This window comes from Pezoporus wallicus, unplaced genomic scaffold (genome assembly GCF_028554395.1).
Source record: "Pezoporus wallicus isolate ANWC-B61680 ecotype Strahan unplaced genomic scaffold, APGP_CSIRO_Pwel_v1 contig_13071, whole genome shotgun sequence".
Taxonomy (NCBI): Eukaryota; Metazoa; Chordata; class Aves; order Psittaciformes; family Psittacidae; genus Pezoporus; species Pezoporus wallicus.
The window spans coordinates 603,504-620,931 of record NW_026641407.1 but is presented as its reverse complement, the minus strand read 5'-3'; the positions used below and the strand labels follow the sequence as shown (position 1 = coordinate 620,931).

General features: G+C 59.1%; 2 protein-coding genes across 5 annotated transcripts; one reads left to right on the top strand and one right to left on the bottom strand.

Moving 5' to 3' along the window:
• Positions 1 to 7,328: 7,328 nt before the first annotated feature.
• Positions 7,329 to 8,499, top strand: SMIM29 (small integral membrane protein 29). The gene is made up of 4 exons (XM_057423555.1): positions 7,329 to 7,485; positions 7,558 to 7,583; positions 7,666 to 7,771; positions 8,080 to 8,499. Exons 1-4 carry the CDS (start codon positions 7,375 to 7,377, stop codon positions 8,140 to 8,142), a joined length of 306 nt encoding a protein of 101 aa, XP_057279538.1. The 5' UTR covers positions 7,329 to 7,374; the 3' UTR covers positions 8,143 to 8,499.
• Positions 8,500 to 9,668: 1,169 nt separating this feature from the next.
• Positions 9,669 to 16,727, bottom strand: HMGA1 (high mobility group AT-hook 1). Of its 4 annotated transcripts, none has more exons than XM_057423572.1 (6): positions 16,601 to 16,727; positions 16,180 to 16,352; positions 12,069 to 12,174; positions 11,190 to 11,273; positions 10,741 to 10,791; positions 9,669 to 9,923 (listed from the first exon to the last, which is right to left on the bottom strand). In XM_057423572.1, the coding sequence occupies exons 3-6, from the start codon at positions 12,168 to 12,170 to the stop codon at positions 9,867 to 9,869; spliced, it is 294 nt and encodes a 97-aa protein (XP_057279555.1). In that variant the 5' UTR covers positions 12,171 to 12,174; positions 16,180 to 16,352; positions 16,601 to 16,727; the 3' UTR covers positions 9,669 to 9,866. The 4 variants fall into 4 exon arrangements, with proteins under 4 accessions (XP_057279555.1, XP_057279556.1, XP_057279557.1 ...); XM_057423573.1 differs by having other exon boundaries at positions 9,669 to 9,920; XM_057423574.1 differs by having other exon boundaries at positions 11,190 to 11,270.
• Positions 16,728 to 17,428: the final 701 nt, after the last annotated feature.

Here is a 17,428-nt window from a genome sequence, read left to right as displayed (position 1 = left end):
TTCACTCCCCACTCTGGTATTGTCAGCATTAGAAAGCCTCATGTAGTGGAGTTGCATCCGGCCATCTGGGACCTTAATGGGAGAAGCGTGCTCAGCGCTGAGGCACCAGCACTCACTGGGATGATCTTTTAAACCTCAAAGTACCTAAAATCTGTTGCTCTGTCACTGGAAGTGTTTGACAGACCACGCTGCATCGCTGCTGTGGCAGGAAAACATCAGCTGGTGGCTTAAGCCACCAAGCTGGGTAGTGGGTACATGGCATTTGTTGGCTCCAGCCTGGGAACATGAGGGAAAGGAGGACACCCCCAGGATACAAATGTCTCCAGCAGCGTTTGTCAGATCCCAAACCTCTCTGCTGGTCTGGAATGGTGTGTGGAGCTCAAAAGGCTGGTGATGTCCCTCTGCAGAAGGGTGCCAAGTATGATTTAACTTAGTGGAGCTGAAATTGTCCCTGTTGAGCTCTAGGAATTCTCTCTCAAATAAGGTTTTAGGATGGTGGAACAGGGATTTCCATGCATTGGTTAATGTCAGCTTAGGAATCACATGCAGCAGAAAATGAGGTACAGCAACCTTTGTCTTGAAGTGGTTTGGGCTTCGAAGTTGACTTTGTTCATGCTGAGGCTTTTCAAAGGCACATTTCAGATGGGAGAACCTTTGTTTTAACGAGTATTTTATGTTTGGGGAGTATTTAGTCGGTATTTAATAGGTATGGCACGTGGCTGTGCATGGTATTGGTGTCTGGCTGTGTAAGACACTGCTGGGCACAGGAGGTGACTTTTTCCTGGGAGATGCCTAGAGAAGAGTGAAAGAAGAGGGGTTTTTCTCCCCATTTCCCTGGAATCTGGCATTCAGTAATGGTGAAGTGCTTCGGTCGCTTCACAAAGCTGGATTATTGAACTCTAGACAATGGTTTAGTGGTGATAGAGAAACTTGGTATTGTCACAAAGCCAGGGGAAGCTCGTACCTCCTTTAGCTCGGCACACTGTTTCTGCTTGTTGCAGCCCTGGCTGTGCTCTCTGAGGGTTAGCTTCGGCCAAGCTCAGAACTGCAGTGACTCCATAGAAGAAATGAGTGTTTGGTGTTTCCCTCTACCAGGTCCATCATTTGGCACAGCATTCCTTTGGCTTAATGGCTACGTTGCAAGCTGAAAATGAGATTTAGTCTTTGTCACATTGAAGATACGTTTAACTTTGGGCTGTGAAAGCTCTTTAGGACCGAGGCAGTGACGGCCGGAGGGTGCAGGTTGTACTGCAGCCACCGGCTGCTGTGCCGTGGGCATTGCATAGGGTAGTTGTTAGTTGCTCATGACTTTGGGCTCTCAGAATGAGGCATGCACCCTCTGGGGGGTTTTACAGCTGAAATCGTGAGAGAAATCTGTTAAAGAGAAGGGGTCAGGATGAGGCTGTTCAGTACGGGTAGGGCAGATGTAGCAAAAGATCATTCCCAGGATTCTGATGGCGAGCTCGCTTGTTCATGTTTAATGCTGTTAAACAGAGCTGAAGTCATACACTGGTGTTACTGATAGACCCTATTAGCCAGGAACTGCAATTAAAACCCAATACAAGGGGATAGAAGTAGGGGCTTTAACAGAGGGGCTCTTCAGTGATTTGGGTTTTTAAGCTGCCTCATAGATCAAATAGGGAGAGCGTATCTGGCCTGTTAGTCTGGCCATTTTATCCCCCCATCTCTTGCTGATGGTCAGTATGGTAAGCTGCAAGAAGTACTTGGGAGTGGCTGTTGGTTCTTGATAGTAAGGCTGCTGTGATTTAATGGGGTTCTCTCTACGGTACATGATGAGAAACTTCAGATGTGAATGCTCTGATGATGATGCTGGCCTTCGGTCTCACTGCTGTGGAGGAAGGTAAGAGTTCTAGTTTGGGGGCTAGAAAGGAACAGTAGTTCAGCTTTCTGACTCGGTGCTGGACATCGTGTGCGCTTCCCAGATTTCTGTTGAGCACGATGGCAGTTTAGTTCGGTGTCATCTTGAATGTGCCTTAAAGCAAGCTCTATAAACTGGAAAATCAACAGGGATCGGAATCTGCTAGTGTTGCTTTTTCCCTTGTGCCGACACAAAGCGTTCGGTGGCTGAAAATGTGGGTAGGGAATGTCAGGAATCCTCGGCTCCCTTCTCAAATTGAGCATGGATTTGGGAGCCTCTGCCTCAACTTATCCATGCAGCGAACATGTCACCGTTTTGCAGCACGCTTGGTGCTCTGGGGAGCAGCTGATGTGGAGCTGCGCAGGGTGAATCTTTGCCTCTCCCGGTTGCAACCACTTAGATTCCTTTGCTTGTTCTCAGAAACGCTGGTTTATCCCAAATTGATGTTTTGTGCTTTCCGGAGAGCCAGATGCAATGTTTGTCCCTGCACAAAGCATCCAGTGCAAGTGGCAGCTTGTGAAAGACAGGTTCGGGTGTTTAACTTGCCTGGGGTAGAAGCTACAGCTGGTGCTGGCTCCTTGAAATACATCAGGCACTTCAGCCAAACTTGCATCAAGAAATGAAGTTGTTGCAGTCGTTTATTGGTGTGAAGAGCTTTTATCTTACAAAGATGCTGGACAACTTGGTACCCTGCCTTTAAATGCCTCTGCCTTCCCTCCCGGCCATGTTCTTCTGCTCAATAAGATAGCATCATCTAGTGGCTGCACCACAGCCTGGGGATGCAGGTGACCTTGCTCCTGGTGTACTCTCACCTTGTCTCAGAGTTAGATACTATAACATACATACATATATATATGTGAGCCTCACTTTTCTTAGTGTTAGAATGAAGACAGGGCTTTTGGCTTCAGTGGTGGAAGGTGGTGCGTCGATACATGTAGTGGTTTACTGGGTGTCGTGTCATGAGGTCTGTACATGAGAGAGGTGTAGGTGAGTGAAAGGGAAAACTGGATTGAAGATGTGTTTAGGAGATTTATAAAACCTCTTTTTGGTGTTACTTGATACAGATTTTTTTTTTCCTTTTTCGTGGGAAAATGAGTATTTTGAAGTTATTATTGAGAAATTGGCTCTAGAATTGCCTCAGAAATGAACCCCAGGAGGTCCAAGAGCATTTGCTGAACCTCTGTGTGTCCTATTTGATATTTATTACATCAGAAGACCTGGAGCAATCACTTTGTGTTTCCTGCTCGGCCTTCCCAGACCCACTGTCCCTGGCAGCATTCCCGGTGCCGGTTGGAGCAGTGGGATAAATGATCACCCTGATGGCAGCGGTGTGGATGCCTCTGCTGTGCCTTCTCCATCCTTTATGGAACCGAGAGACCTCGAGATGGAAGCTGTGGGGCTGTGACCATCTCTTCATGTCTGAGCTGGTTCCAACGCAGCTTCACAACCAAGGGTAAGACTTTGGTACCAATCCAGGTACTGACCTGTGCTGGCCTCATGCATGGAGCGCCGGTGGGAGCGATCCTTAGGGAAAAGGTTGGTGTCTTAAAGCCTCGCAGATACTTTTCCAAGTCATTCAGTGCCCAGGCCTGGTGGCAGCAGCAGAGGTAGACAGTGATCTTCTAGCATTCCCTGCTCCTGTGTGGTTGGGATAACTCAGTGTGGGCTCCTGTGCTGCTGCTGCTGCTGCCCGGCTTTCACATGGAAGCATCAGTTCCGAGGAGGAAAACTGATGTAGAGACCAGACTTGCTAGTTTATTAGAATAGAAGAAGGCTGAGATTCTCAGTGAGGTGTAAGTTAAATGCTTGGTTCTCTGTGAATTCTGGATGGTTTTGGACTTGTAATTCCCCATAATCTGTTTGCCTTTATTCTTCTGGCTGCAGACTTCTGTTCCTTACTTGAGTGCTTTGTGTTTGGGATCTGGTGACGTTAACACGTGGTTGTTTGAAATGGTTTGCAAAAACACTTTACAACTGCAAGAGCGCTTTGGAAATGTAGCGTTTCAGCTGGTGCTTCTCTCTCTTACTGACTTGGACTTGTTCTCCTTTATGGAACATGGGTCAAAGTCAAATGCATTCAGTAAAAAGCAACGTTTTGTTTGCCTCGAGGCTCAGGTCTTAGTTGGAGCTTATGAATAGCGCAGGTGCTCTCTTGCTCCTGGTTAGTCTTGGCTGGCAGGGGTAGCTATACCTATGTACTTTGGACCCCATAGTGTCTCCTCAGTGCCCACTCCACACTCAGCTCTGCTGTCGGTACAAACCCTCCATCCCTCTTCTGCAGTGAGGCCTTGGTGCATTCCAAGCTGTCGATGGCTGCAGGCTGGTTCCTTTCCCAGGGTGCCTGTGTCTGTGTGTGTGAGGGAGGAGAGGTCGTCGCTGTCTTTAAGAGGCTTAAGGAAGTGGAAACTGAAGCTTGGAGGGTGCAGGTTTGACAAGCGCAGGCTGTAACCCAGTGCCAACCAATAAAGGTGCCAGTGTTTCACACACAGCTCGGCTCGCCGCGTGGTCTCTCTTCCTCCCGGTGCTGTTACCCACAGGTGTGAACTTGGACATCGGGCACTAAAGGAGAAAGGGGCTTGGGATGGGAAAGAAAACCCGGAGGGATGCCACCAACAGCCTGAAGCTGAGGTGGGTTCATCTGAGCAGGGAGGGCACCCTGCACCGAGCCCGGCGTGAGTTTTAAGGCATTTAGTCTTGTTTGGATGCTTCTAGTCCTGACCAAGGGCCTCGTGGAGCTGGAGTGGTCCTGGCTCCAAGTCTGCTCACGTCTATCTCACAAAGTCCGTTCCGAGAGGCCAAGTGCCCGCTGGCACCACGTGAGCTGGGCTGAGCGCTGCAAGGGGACAGCGAGGGTGATGGCTCCATGCGCGTGCACGAAAAATGCATGGGGCGCAAATGCTCTGCCACTGTCTGATTGCTTTCCCAAAGGGTATCCCAGACCCTTCAGGGGTCTCATGCCCTCCCTGCCTGCTTGGGTAAGTGTGCCATAGGAACTCTGGTGCTTATCTGCAAAGTGCAAAGTGCAGATGCATCTCTTAACCTTCATTTGCACATCCCCTATGGGATGTGAACGCAACCGGGCTCCTCCTGCCCTGCATTATTACCCCTGGCTCATGCTTGATGTCCTCACATTTGCAGCATGGAGCCAAAGGCAAGGTTAACCTCTGGTGGGCCCGGGGCTGGCGCTTCCCCTGCCCTGGTACCTCTGGCTGGGTGAGCACGGGAGCGATGCGCAGGCTGGAAATCCGGTTGCTTGCTCTTAGCTGCTTAAATGGAGCTTAGTGCTCAGCAAAGCTGTCCCCGGTTATCTGTTGGGGTCTGAGAAGGGGCTGGTGTCTCTCACTGCAAGTTCTGGAGCAGAAATACCCGGTGTCACTATTTTAGCTCATCGTCTGCTAAAAACCCACCTTCCACCCCAGTCACAAAGGTGTCACATCTCCAGGCCAGGTTATGCCATTGACCTCAGCGTCCCTGGGGAGGTTTCCCTAGGGATGAGCATCCCTCAGCTCCCCCTTTATCCCCATCTGGATGCCCTGGGCAGCGATGGATGGGGAAAGAAAAGAGCCACCCAGGACTTGAAGATGCTGTGGCCATGGGGAAGGGTTGTGTGAGCCCCGGTCTGCTCCCTCGCGCTCTCCAAGGACTTTCCTAGAAGTGGTTGGGTTTATTTTAGCCGGGAAGAGACGGATGCAGCACAGCAGGAGCTGCCGCGAGCATCCCGCAATGCCCCGCTCAGGTGTGATGCTCTTGTGCACCAATGGGGTTGGGGACCAGGGGCCGCTGCGGCTGTGGCTGGTTTGGGAAGACTGCACAGGGCAGGGAGGGTCAGCATGGACAACGGGACCAGGCCCCCCAGCTCTGCCTTTCCCCGGCTCCTCTCTTCCACCTCACTGTTCTTAGCTCTTAGGAAGCAAACCTGGCTCCCTGCTCCCCAGTGCCTCCCGCTCCCGGGGGCTGACCCACTTAGTGGGGCCATCTGGTCCCAGCGCGGGCAAAGCGGATTAGCCCCACGGCCGGGATCAGGGCTGGGTGCTGCCACCGCCATGGGTGACACCGCCGGCACCGCCATGGCCCCGTCTCCTCGCCCTCTGCCTGTAGCTCCATCCATCCATCATCATCTGCGCGCCTACCGCCCCCTCTGCCCCCCAACGTGTACCTCCCATCCCCTCATCCCTCCATCCTGCACCTCCCATCCCCTCATCCCTCCATCCTGCACCTCCCATCCCCTCATCCCTCCATCCTGCGCCTCCCATCCCCTCATCCCTCCATCCTGCACCTCCCATCCCCTCATCCCTCCATCCTGCGCCTCCCATCCCCTCATCCCTCCATCCTGCACCTCCCATCCCCTCATCCCTCCATCCTGCACCTCCCATCCCCTCATCCCTCCATCCTGCACCTCCCATCCCCTCATCCCTCCATCCTGCACCTCCCATCCCCTCATCCCTCCATCCTGCACCTCCCATCCCCTCAGCCCTCCATCCTGCACCTCCCATCCCTTCATCCCTCCATCCTGCACCTCCCATCCCCTCAGCCCTCCATCCTGCACCTCCCATCCCCTCATCCCTCCATCCTGCACCTCCCATCCCCTCAGCCCTCCATCCTGCACCTCCCATCCCCTCATCCCTCCATCCTGCACCTCCCATCCCCTCATCCCTCCATCCTGCGCCTCCCATCCCCTCATCCCTCCATCCTGCACCTCCCATCCCCTCATCCCTCCATCCTGCACCTCCCATCCCCTCATCCCTCCATCCTGCACCTCCCATCCCCTCATCCCTCCATCCTGCACCTCCCATCCCCTCATCCCTCCATCCTGCACCTCCCATCCCCTCATCCCTCCATCCTGCACCTCCCATCCCCTCATCCCTCCATCCTGCACCTCCCATCCCCTCATCCCTCCATCCTGCACCTCCCATCCCCTCAGCCCTCCATCCTGCACCTCCCATCCCCTCAGCCCTCCATCCTGCGCCTCCCATCCCCTCATCCCTCCATCCTGCACCTCCCATCCCCTCATCCCTCCATCCTGCACCTCCCATCCCCTCATCCCTCCATCCTGCACCTCCCATCCCCTCATCCCTCCATCCTGCATCCATCCGCACACCCGTTGCTTCCCCCCCCCCCCAAGAGCCTTTTCCCCGTTTTGTGTTTTCCTTCTTTCCCCCGTTTGCAGTTTTCCCATTTTCCCCTTTTCTTTCCTCTTTTCCTGCCCGGTCTCTGCCGTCACGCGCCTCCGCGTGGATTCCGGGCGCGGGGGGTGCGCGGCGCGCGCAGGTGGGGCGGGGATGCGGTGGGGGAGGGGGGCAGAGATCGTTGCGTGTCCCCGGTTTCCCCCCTCCCCCCCCCGCATCGAGCGGGGCTCCTCGTGTCCCGGGGGTCGTTAACGCTGACCCCCACCCGCAGTCGTCCCCGTTGTCCCCCCGTGTCCCGTCCCCCCCCCCTCCCGCCGCCGTGGGGCCGGACGCGGGCGTCCCGATGCGCGCAGGAGCCGGCGCTGGGCTATGAGCAACGCCACGGCCCCCACGGCCCCGGGCGCGGCGGGGGACTCGCTGGTGGGCTACGTCCTGGGACCCTTCGTCCTCGTCACCCTCCTCGGCGCCGTCCTGGCCGCGGTGAGCGGGGGTCGGGGTAGGGATGGAGGGCGGCGGGGTGGGTCCGGAGCCCGCTGACGCCTTTCCCCGCAGGTGATGTACATCCAGAAGAAGCGGAGGTGAGCGGCGGGGTGCGGGCTTACGGGTGGGGGATGATGCCCCGTGGGACCGGACCCTGCTGAGCCGCCGCGCCCCGGGCAGGTTCGACCGGTTGCGGCACCGCCTGCTGCCCATGTACAGCTACGACCCGGCCGAGGAGCTGCAGGAGTCGGAGCAGGAGCTGCTGGTGCAGGCGGAGGATGCCCGGGTGGGTTGAGCCGCTCCGGTGGTTCGGGGCTGCAGGGGTTGGGTTTGGCTGCGTGCCGTGCCCATCCTTTACATGGGGAAACAGCGTTGAGCAGCGCCGCGGGTGTTTTGGGGCCCGGGTGGGAGCCCACGATGCCAGCCTGCCCTGCGGGAGCATCTCTGGGAGCTAAGCGAGGGGTTGGGTATCATCCATGCGGGAGGCATGGGCTGTGGTGGCTCCCCCGACCCATCTCGACATAGTCTGGGGTTGCTTTGCCCCTCTGGGTCGGGGCTGGGGCCGTCCCCCCCCCATAGCACTGTGTGTTGCAGGTGGTGCCCGGCTGGGGGGGGGCTGCGCCCCTCCGGCCCCTGCGCGGGGACTGGAAGGCCTGATCCTGCTGCAGAGCTGGGACTGAATCCTGCCCACAGGAGCCAAGGGATGAATGCATCCACACCGGCGCCGCTGCCTGCCGGGAAGGGCAGGATGCACCCGGAGTAGCGTGGCACTGCTGGGGGCGATCCCAGGCCATGGGTGCTGATGCTAACGGGTGATCTCCCACCTTGGCACCAAGTTCTGCTGATTTCTTTTGCTTGAGCTGCCCTGCCAGCCCCTTAGAACGTCCTCAGTGGGGCGGCCGGGGCTGGTACTCGGTGCGGGAGCATCCGGATGTGGGCCTTTGCAGGGTGCGGGGGGCACGATGCCTGTGGGGCAGCGGTGCTGGAGCCAATAAAGGTGTTTCTCTGCACTTGGCCAGAGCCTCCTGCATAGGGCAGGGAGGGTTTCAGCAGGCCACAGACCAGCCTGGGGGTCAGCATCGTGTCCCCACCATAGCAGCATCATGACTCGGCTTGGTTGTATAAAGGTGCTGAAGATGGGAGTTCTTGGGGTGGGCGGGCGGCAGGGCTTTGCCTGTTTCTGTTCCCGTTGGCAGCTCCCATCCATCCCTTGGAGGATGGCACCATCAAGGTCCTGTGGAGAAGGTTCCTTGCGGAGCATCCGCTCGTGCCTGTGTGCATGGACCAGGGCAGAGGCGTCAAACGTCCATAAAATGTTTTATTCAAGTAACTGCAAAGAGGAACCCAAAAGGTCGTTAACAGTGAACCCAAAAGGAAAAGACCAAACCAACCGAACCCCAATTGTCCCCCACCGGGGCCGCCCAGCGCCGACCTCCGGTCCCGCTGCAGCCGCTGTGCAGGGAGCGGTGCGGAGGGAGAGCATCCCAGTCCCCATCCCACCGCAGCCACTGGCCCGGGGAGCAGCAGAACAAAAACCTCGGCTGTAAAATCAGCAATTAATGAAAACCAACGAAAAAAAAAAAACAAAGGGGAAGGGAAAAACCAAACCAAAAACACCCCCCGGCCCCCAGCGAGAAAGGAACCACGGAGCCAGCGATGCCCCGCCACAGCAGCAGCACGTGTGTGAGTGCAGAGAGGAACTTAAATATCCAGAGGTAGTTGTGAATGAAAGGAAAACAACCCCAAAACAAGTACTAAAAAACAATTCTCTGTTTATAGCAGAACCGAGGGGGAAGGGGCTGCCCTGAGCTGGCCCCATTTGGGACCCCCGGGGATGGGCACCGAGCCCCGGCAGCACTGTGGGTGCTGCTCCCACACACACGGAGCAGTTGCCCAGGACTTGGGGGGAGCACAAGGGGAGGTTTGCCTGGGGTAGCAGCGGGTTGGGGCTAAGGTCTGATCCATGTGGGGGTCTCGCCTTCGCTGACCCCCTCATCCCTTCCCTGCAGGGTCCCCGGGGCAAAGCCCAGCGCCTGCTTTGGATGGGTGAGATCGCTGCATTGAGGGGCAGCAAAGGCAAGGGGTCCCAGCCCCAGCTCTCTGCCAATCACCCCCTTTGCCGGTGGAGCTGCCCCATAACCCAGCACTGGGGAGAGAGGGGAACTGGGACAGGTGCTCCCCCCCCACCACCACGGGCAGGGGGCTGTGGGGGTCACCCAGGTTGGGCCATTTTCCAGTGCTGCCGTTGTGTGAGGGTGAGGAGGGAGCGGAGGAGGGAGGAGGACAAAGCCAGGGCCGCGCCGTGGGTTTCTCCCCATCCCTGTCCCCCGGGGACACGGGACCATCGATCAGGCAATGAGGTAGCGCCGGTTCCGGAGGCTTCACTGCTCCTCCTCGGATGACTCCTGGGAAATGTTCACCTCCTCTTCGTCCTGCTGCTGTGAGGTGAGGGAGAGCGGTCGGGGAGGGCAGGGGGTGGCCAGGGGCTGCAGGCACCCCCCGTCATCCATGGATGCATCGCATCCCTTGTGCAAAGAAGGAGGCACCAGCATCCCCCTGACCCGGGGCACTGCCCTGTGCTTTGCTCCAGGTCTGACCATTGCAGGTTAAACCCCAGGTAAGAACCAACCCCCCGGGTGGGCTCAGTGCAAGGAGGGAGCCCCACATCCCGATGTGATGCTGCCCCGTCCCCAAGTGCCCCCCGGGGTGGCCATGAGCATCTGCACGTGGTGCTGAGTCAGGGCGAGTGTGAGCATGAGTCAGCGCCGGCCCCGCTGCCTTCATGGAGCGGCAGCACACGGTGTCCTGGGCATGGGATGGGCTCGGGCCCACCCTGGGGGCCCCAAAACTGTCCCTGGTTCTGTGCCACCGGGCCAGGAGACCCCAGGATGCAACCAGGCCCGGTTGGTGTCAGCCCCTTTGCCTTCCACAAGGAATTAAAGTGGGAAAAGAGGCAAAACCTCGCGTGGGGCAGAGCAGCCTCACAACGAGGACGCTGCTGGGTGTCCCAGTTCTCCATGGGGATGTGGCACAGGGCTGGGGACAATAGGATGTGCACGTGGGGAAGGGAGATGAAACCTGCTCCCAGCTATCTGGGTGGCAGTTGTGGGTGCGTGCTACATCCCATGGGGCTGTAAACTAAGGGGGGGGGGGGTGAAAACACAAAGTTAGAGGTGACCATAATGCACGGGGTGGGGGGGTGCTGCTGCACACACAAAGGGCCAGCATGGAGGAGGAAGGGAAAACCCCACTCACCGACTTTTTGGGTCGTCCTCGAGGTTTTCTCCCTGGTGTGACTGCGGCTTTCTGAGCAAATCGGGGGCAAAAAGAGACGTTTTGGTCAAGCTGGGGCTGGTCCCTCATCCCCAGGATGCTGCTGGAGGGGGGAGGAAGGGTGCGGGTCCCCTTCCTCCTCCCACCCAGTGACTGCCAGATTCATCACCCCAATGGCACGTCCCGGCCCGCAGGCAGGACCCCCCCCCCACCACCACCATGACTCACGGGGTGGGCGCAGGATGTGAGTCGCCTGTTTTACAAACAGGTTCCTCGCTGCTGTCCTCATCCTGACACCCACAGTTCCTGCCCCCCCCCCCCCCCCCCCCCCCCCAAACACACACACACACAGCGATAGATCTGCCCCAAATTGTTTGTAATTGAGCTCAAAACGGAGCTTGGCCGGAGCATCCCCCATCCCCAGCACCTACCCTGCCTTTGGGGGTGGCCTTGTTTTTACTGCCCTTCGGCCGTCCGCGGGGTCTCTTGGGGGTCGGGGCCTCACTGGGCTCCTGCTGGAGGGAGAGCAGAGCGGGGTCACGGCGGATGGGGACCCCCCGGCAGGGATGCGTGCCCCGAGTGGCTCCCGGTGCACCAGGATACCCTGGGATACACCTTGGGATGCTCCGGGCTGGGAGCCCCATTCTCCGCAGCAGAGATGCTCTTGCACGTGGTACTGGGAGCACTGATTGCCCCGGGATCGGCGCTCAGGCTGCTGCGTGTCCTTCACCCGGGCTCGTACATGACCCATCCCACCCGGCATTAGCAGCGTGGCTTAGCCCATGGTCCCGGCTGGTTCCTCAGCCCCGGACCCCAGCTTGGTGCTGATGCTGCTGCCTGGCAAAGGGAAGCTACCAGGCAGGAAAACGTGCCCCAAGCCCCCCCCGTGCCCCTGGGAGGGGACTGGAGGAGGAGTTGGCACTGTAAAGGTTCCAGCAGCATCTTATCCCTCTGAGCAGCTTTTGCTAATGGGGCTTTAATTAGCTCGTCTGCAAAGGCAGGTTCAGGCTGGGGTGGAGCAAGGGGAGGCCTCAAGCCCTTCCCTGGCCAGGAGCAATGGGGTGTTACAGAGCTAAAGGGGTGTGAAGCCCTTTGGGAGGGTTCTGAGCAGCAGGAGGAACTGCCCAAAGGGAGGTGGGGGGGGGCTCATTGCAGGCATCCCCATCCCTGCCTGGGGGATGCTGCTTGGGGTGCAAGTGGGGGATGTTTCTTGCTGCCCTGTAACATGGGGGTGCCCGGCCCCGAGGGCATCGCTATGGGCAGAGCTGCCCATTGGGGTCCATCCCCACCTCCCAGGGAGCCCCATGTACCTGCGGCTTCTTCCTGGGCCGCCCCCGGCCCCTCTTCTCCGACACGTCCTTCTCCCCCTTGGAGGCCAGGGGCTGGCTGGATTTGGCGCTGGATTCACTCATGGTCCTTCCAGCAGCGGTGAGGAGCAGGAGAGGGAAGAAGCTTGGTCAGTGATGGTTTGGCCACGCTGGACCACGCCGTTCCCTCCACCCTCACCCCGGAGCAGGCAGGCAACGGGGGCACAGAGGGATGAGTGGGGCAGCCGGAGCCTCCCATGGAGTCATGGACATGCCCTGTCCCTGCTACCTCCCAGGTAAGGATGCTCGCCCCCCCACAGCCACCTCCTGGTCCCCCTGTAGGGACGGGGATGGCAGTGGGGTATCAGCACAGGCAGGAGGTGACAAGGACCAGGGTCCCCCCCTCTAATAATGCCTCAGAATTATCATGCAGCTGAAATGAGCAGCTTTTACCTTAACCCATCCCTTCCCAGAGGCTTGCCTGCATCCTCCTCCTCTCCCTGCATGGACCAGCCCGTGGTGGAGAAACCAAAAGCATCACTAAAAGCTGTGCCTAGAAGGGACCCCACCTGTATTTTTGAACCCATTCAGCAGTACCACACTCTGGGGTGCAGGACTTTTGTGCCCCAGAAACACAAAGCAGGCAAAGACCATCCCTCCTGCCGCTGCAAAGCCACCCCGACTGCGCCCGTGTCCCTCCTGCAAACAGGCCTTTGGTCCCTGCTGTGCATCCCATGGCACAATACTCGCTGCATCAGTCAGTGCTGCTATGGCAGCTCCTGGGGTCCCCAGCAAGCATTTGGGGAGCAGCAGCTCTGCCCATTCCTGCAGAGCCCATTCGCTTTCCGGAAAGGAGGAAAGTGGCTCCGGATTTAATCTGGAGCGCTGGCAAGTTGGAACAAGGTGAATGGTGGCACAGGGCCCCTGGGCATCCCCATGGGAGCCCTAGGGCCCCACATGGCTCCCGCAGCCCTGCTCCCCCCATCCAGCCCCACTGCACCCCCATCCCGCTCCTGCCCTCCAGATGGGTTTAAGGACAAGGTTCCCCCAAACCGGTCCCTTGTCCAAGGGACACTGGGCCCCTTCCCCGTGAATGTTCCAAAGGGCTGGATGTCTTTCCTTGCTCATAGGGAAATCCCACAGAGGGAAAGGCTCCATCTTCCCTCCTCCACTTCGATGCTTTCCCAGGGGCATAGGGAGAACCTGCTCTTCCAGAGCCGTGGGGCCAGATCCACACCCAGCTCCCAGCGCAGGAGCAGGGAGAATGGGCTCCAGGCTGGAAGGGAGCAGGATTGCTACCACAGCCCTGGTTCTTAATGGTGATCCTCAGTACAGGGCACCCACTCTGCTCCTTGGTTGGGAGACTGTGGCCATGCAGGGAGGGGGGCACCTGCCTGGGGGGGGGGGTGTGGGTGTGTGATGTGATGATTCCCAAAGGAATCAGCCCCACCTCGCTGCCCATAAGCATGGGGCTTGGAGCTACCTGGGAGAACAATCACAGCTTTGCTCTGGGACGGATGGAGCGACCTCCCTGATCCCCCTCTCCCCGGGGATGCTCTGCATGCAAAGACGGAGGCACTGTCCCTATCTCTGCCTACAGGGTTAATAACCCCTGCTTCTGAGCAACTGGTTTCAATTTGGGCAGCATTAGAGCAGCTGGGACAGCGCTACCGGAGAGAACAGGGCTGCAGGGGGCAGCCGGAGTGCTGACCCCTCCTCATCCCAGGGGATGCTGAGCCTCATGGGGATGGCTGGGACCGGGCGCGGGTGGGATGTGCAGTGCCAGGAGCCAGGCTCAGACCTTCGAGGCGTGTTAGAAACCACGCGTCAGCTCCTGCTCCCCTCTGGAAGTGACTCACGAGTGCAAAACAACAACAACAGAGAGACAGAAACCACGCTGCCGTGTAAACACCCCGAAAGCATTACTCAGAGCAGCCCGGAGCCCTTCGAGGGGTCTCTTAGACAAGAAAAGAAAGAGAGAAGGATGGTTTCGATTTAGGGCAGAAAAACGCCGTTTGAGCAGGGGCTGGGACGGGTTTGTCTCTTTTTAAGTCAATCTTTGTCAGAGGAAACACAGCTTCCGAGCTGTGCCATACCCTCTCCCGAAGCTGGAAACAGATGGGCCCGGTACAGCCCCCACCGCGCCGTGCTGGGACAGACACGGCCCCACGCAGCGGCTCCAGACGGGGATGCTGAGGGGACCTTTCCCACTGGGAATGGTCCCAGAGCCGGAGCCTGCTGCCACAGTTGGTGCTGGGGAAAGGATGTGCGCACCCAAGGATCTGCCACCTCCAAGCTGCCCCCATGGGCTCCAGGGCTGAAATGCCCTGCTTCAGTAAAGGGAGATGAGGAGGAGGATGGAGCTGGGGGATGCTCCCCACTCCCACCCCAGCACCTTCCCAGCCAGCACCCGAGGGTGGCCCCAGCTCGGTAGCACCTGCCTGACCCTGGCTGCATCCCGAGCCTGCGGATGGTGCCGGACACAGCGCGGGAAGCAGTTCCAGCCCCGCTCGGGTGCATCGAAGCCCTATGGGAGGGAGGGAAGGAGGGAGGGAGCAGCAGTGTTGCCATGGAGGAAAGGAAGCAGCTGAGAGAGAAACCTTTCCACGCAGGGAGGAATCAGTTGGAGAGGAGGGCAGGGGGCTGCCAGGCTCCTCGAGGCCGGGAGGGATAAATCTGTGCAGGGTTTGGAGGTGGAGGGGCTACATCTGCCTCCGGATCGATGGAGCTGGGGGAAGAAAAACTCCTCCCCTCTCCATCCCTATGGATGGGGAACCACTGAACTCATTCCTCAGCCCCACTGTGTGCTCCGAGACAGGAGCTGGGCCGTCCTCAGCAGCCACCTCTTGCACAAGCATGGTTTGGGTTGCAAAAGAGCCAACCTGGTCCCTCGGAGCGATGCTCCCCGCTGCCCCTGGGCCTGCTCCTGCCTCCCCCAGCCCGCCCGCGCTGGCTTACGCTGCTCTGTGCAAATAAACCCATAAATCCCCCGCTCCTGCTCCTGCCACCTACTCTTAGATTAAACAAACCAGCCCAGGAGAGGCAGGAGACAGGCGGTGGCTTAGATCTTACAAGGAAAAAAGCAGAAACCTCTTCACGCCCAGGAAATCCAGCCCGATTGCAGCTGGAGAAGGATCCCGGCCGCACCTCCTGGCAGAGGGAGGACGGGAGAGGGAGGAGGGGAAGGAATAGTAGAGCAGAAGTTGAAGAGCCTGTTCGGCAGGGGTGCGAGGGCTGGGAAGGGATGTGCGCGGCTCCTCATTAGACAAACCCTCCATGGGGCTGCTTTGAAGCCCCCCCCCCAGGCCTGCTATTAAGGAAAGTCACCCCCCCACCCCCCCCTTCCTTCCTGGGCATGCATAATAAAAGGAAGTGATAAAAGAAAGGAAGGAGGGAGATGGGGGAGAAAGAAAAGAGGCAGGAAGGGCACCATCACACGCTTTGTGAAGCCCCTGTCCTGCGGGGTATAATAAAGCCCCGGGTGGAGCCAGCCCTAGGTCACATTCCACCGCCTCCCCCCCCCCCCCCCCCCCCGGCCAAAGAGGGCTGGGTGCGGGGTGCGCGGCCCCAAGGTCCGGGGTAGGGGGTGAGCCCCCAGCACCGCAACTTCGCACCGACCCTCACGCGTGTGTGTGTCCGTGTGTGTCCCGGTCCGCCCGGCCCCACGCACGGTCCCGATCCCGCGCCACGCACCGGCCGCGGCCCCGCGCACCTTGCACGGCCCCGCGCACGCTGCGAGCCCGGGCGGGGGCCGCGGCCGCGCATCACCGGCACCGCGCAAGTGGAGCCAAAGTACCGGAGCGCAGGGGAGCCCTGTCCCCCCGTCCCCCCCGCCAGGTGCACCGCACTATTAATACCGATAATTAATAACAATAATAATAGCGAGAGGCATTGCGGAGCCGGGCCGCCGCACGCACACACACGCGTCCTTGCACATACCAAGCAAACCGAGGGCGATCGTGCACAGCATGCGGAGGGGAGTGGGGGGGGGGGGGGCGAGCAGAACCCGGCTCTCCCCCCTTCCCCTCCTAACCACCCCCCGGCCCTCCCCGCACCCCCCCCCCCCCCCCCCCCCCCCCCGGAGCAGAAAGGAAAGAGGAAGGCCGGCACTCACAGTCAGCTTGATCCCGGAGCCGGCTGCTTGGGGTGGGTTTTTGGGGGGCGGGTTGGTGTTTTTGGGGTGTTATTTTTTTTTGTCCTGGCGTGTCTTGTGTTGTGAAGAGAATTAAACACACACACCCCCCCCCCCCTTCCCGGCGGCGGCTGCTGCTGCTCGCAAATGCGGATCTGAAAGGAGAAGGCAGAGAGAGAGGCTGCGACTCACACACGCATCCACGGCTCAGCCAGGCCCCCCTCTTATTTATATAAATAATAAAGGGGGGGGGGGGGGGAATGCTCCAGGAGGAAGGAAGCTGGATCAAAATCATTTGCAGGAACGAGGAAAAAAAAAAAAAAGGAAAATAGGGAAAAGGAGGGGGGGGGCGAGAAAGGGGGAGAAAGGGGGGTGGGGGGAAGGAGCGAGCTCCCAGCCTTACTGGAGAGGATCCAGCTGCTAAAAATAGCAAAATCACACTCGAAATTAAATAAGGGCAACCAGGCTAAGGGGAGCTTCCAGCCCTTGCGGAGCGGGGGGGAGGAGGAGCCCGGCTGCATCACGGCCGGGGGCGGGCGGCGGCGGGGCCGGGACCGATAGGTCCGTTCAAAGGGCTGTGGCGGGCGGGCGACGGCTGCTCCCCCGCCCCGAGCCCCGGGGCAGGCGGAGGATCCCCCCCGGGGGGGGGGGGGGGGGATGGAGGAGACCCCGACCCCCCCCCCCTCCTCCCCTTCAGCCGGGGATGCTTCAAGGATGCTCCTGGTGGGGCCGTGCGGGGGGCGCGGGTACCCCTCGGTGCTGAACGCCCCCGGCGAGCGGGCAGCGCTGTTTGAGGCTGAGGGGGGATTCGGATCTCCGTAGGGGCTGTGCCACCCACCGGCTCCAGCGCCCATGGGCAAAGCATGATGCTCTTCCCTTTCGCTGCATCCCCGCCGGGTTAAGCCCCATACACACACACTAAAAAAAGCCTCCGGTCCCCGACTGTAGGCACTGGCGGTGGGGGCTGCATCCCTGCGGCTTCCCAGGCCCGGCTGGGTGGTGTTGGGATATTTGGTGTATTTTTGTACTCCAGCACCATGGGAGGCTGGTGTGGAAGTGTTGCCCGCTGAGCACCGGGGGAGGTTTGGGAGCTGGTGAGCAGCCCAGGGGGCTCTCCTTGGGGTTTAAGCAGATGGCGGGGTTGGTGTGCAGTGAAAGAGCTTTATTCTGCATTCCTGTGATTTGGTTTGGAAGGGGTTTAGGTCGGTCTGGAGTAGGAGCTGGGATCAGC

Bases quoted from the DNA above. Each gene is read 5' to 3' on its own strand.
- SMIM29 (XM_057423555.1), top strand. From the start codon at position 7,375: ATGAGCAACGCCACGGCCCCCACGGCCCCGGGCGCGGCGGGGGACTCG. The intron at 7,486-7,557 runs GTGAGCGGGGGT...CTTTCCCCGCAG, and splicing joins TCGGCGCCGTCCTGGCCGCG to GTGATGTACATCCAGAAGAA. The intron at 7,584-7,665 runs GTGAGCGGCGGG...CGCCCCGGGCAG, and splicing joins TACATCCAGAAGAAGCGGAG to GTTCGACCGGTTGCGGCACC.
- HMGA1 (XM_057423572.1), bottom strand. From the start codon at position 12,170: ATGAGTGAATCCAGCGCCAAATCCAGCCAGCCCCTGGCCTCCAAGGGG. The intron at 10,792-11,189 runs GTAGGTGCTGGG...CGATTTGCTCAG, and splicing joins AGGCCACCCCCAAAGGCAGG to AAAGCCGCAGTCACACCAGG. The intron at 9,924-10,740 runs GTGAGTGGGGTT...CTCACCTCACAG, and splicing joins GAGGACGACCCAAAAAGTCG to CAGCAGGACGAAGAGGAGGT.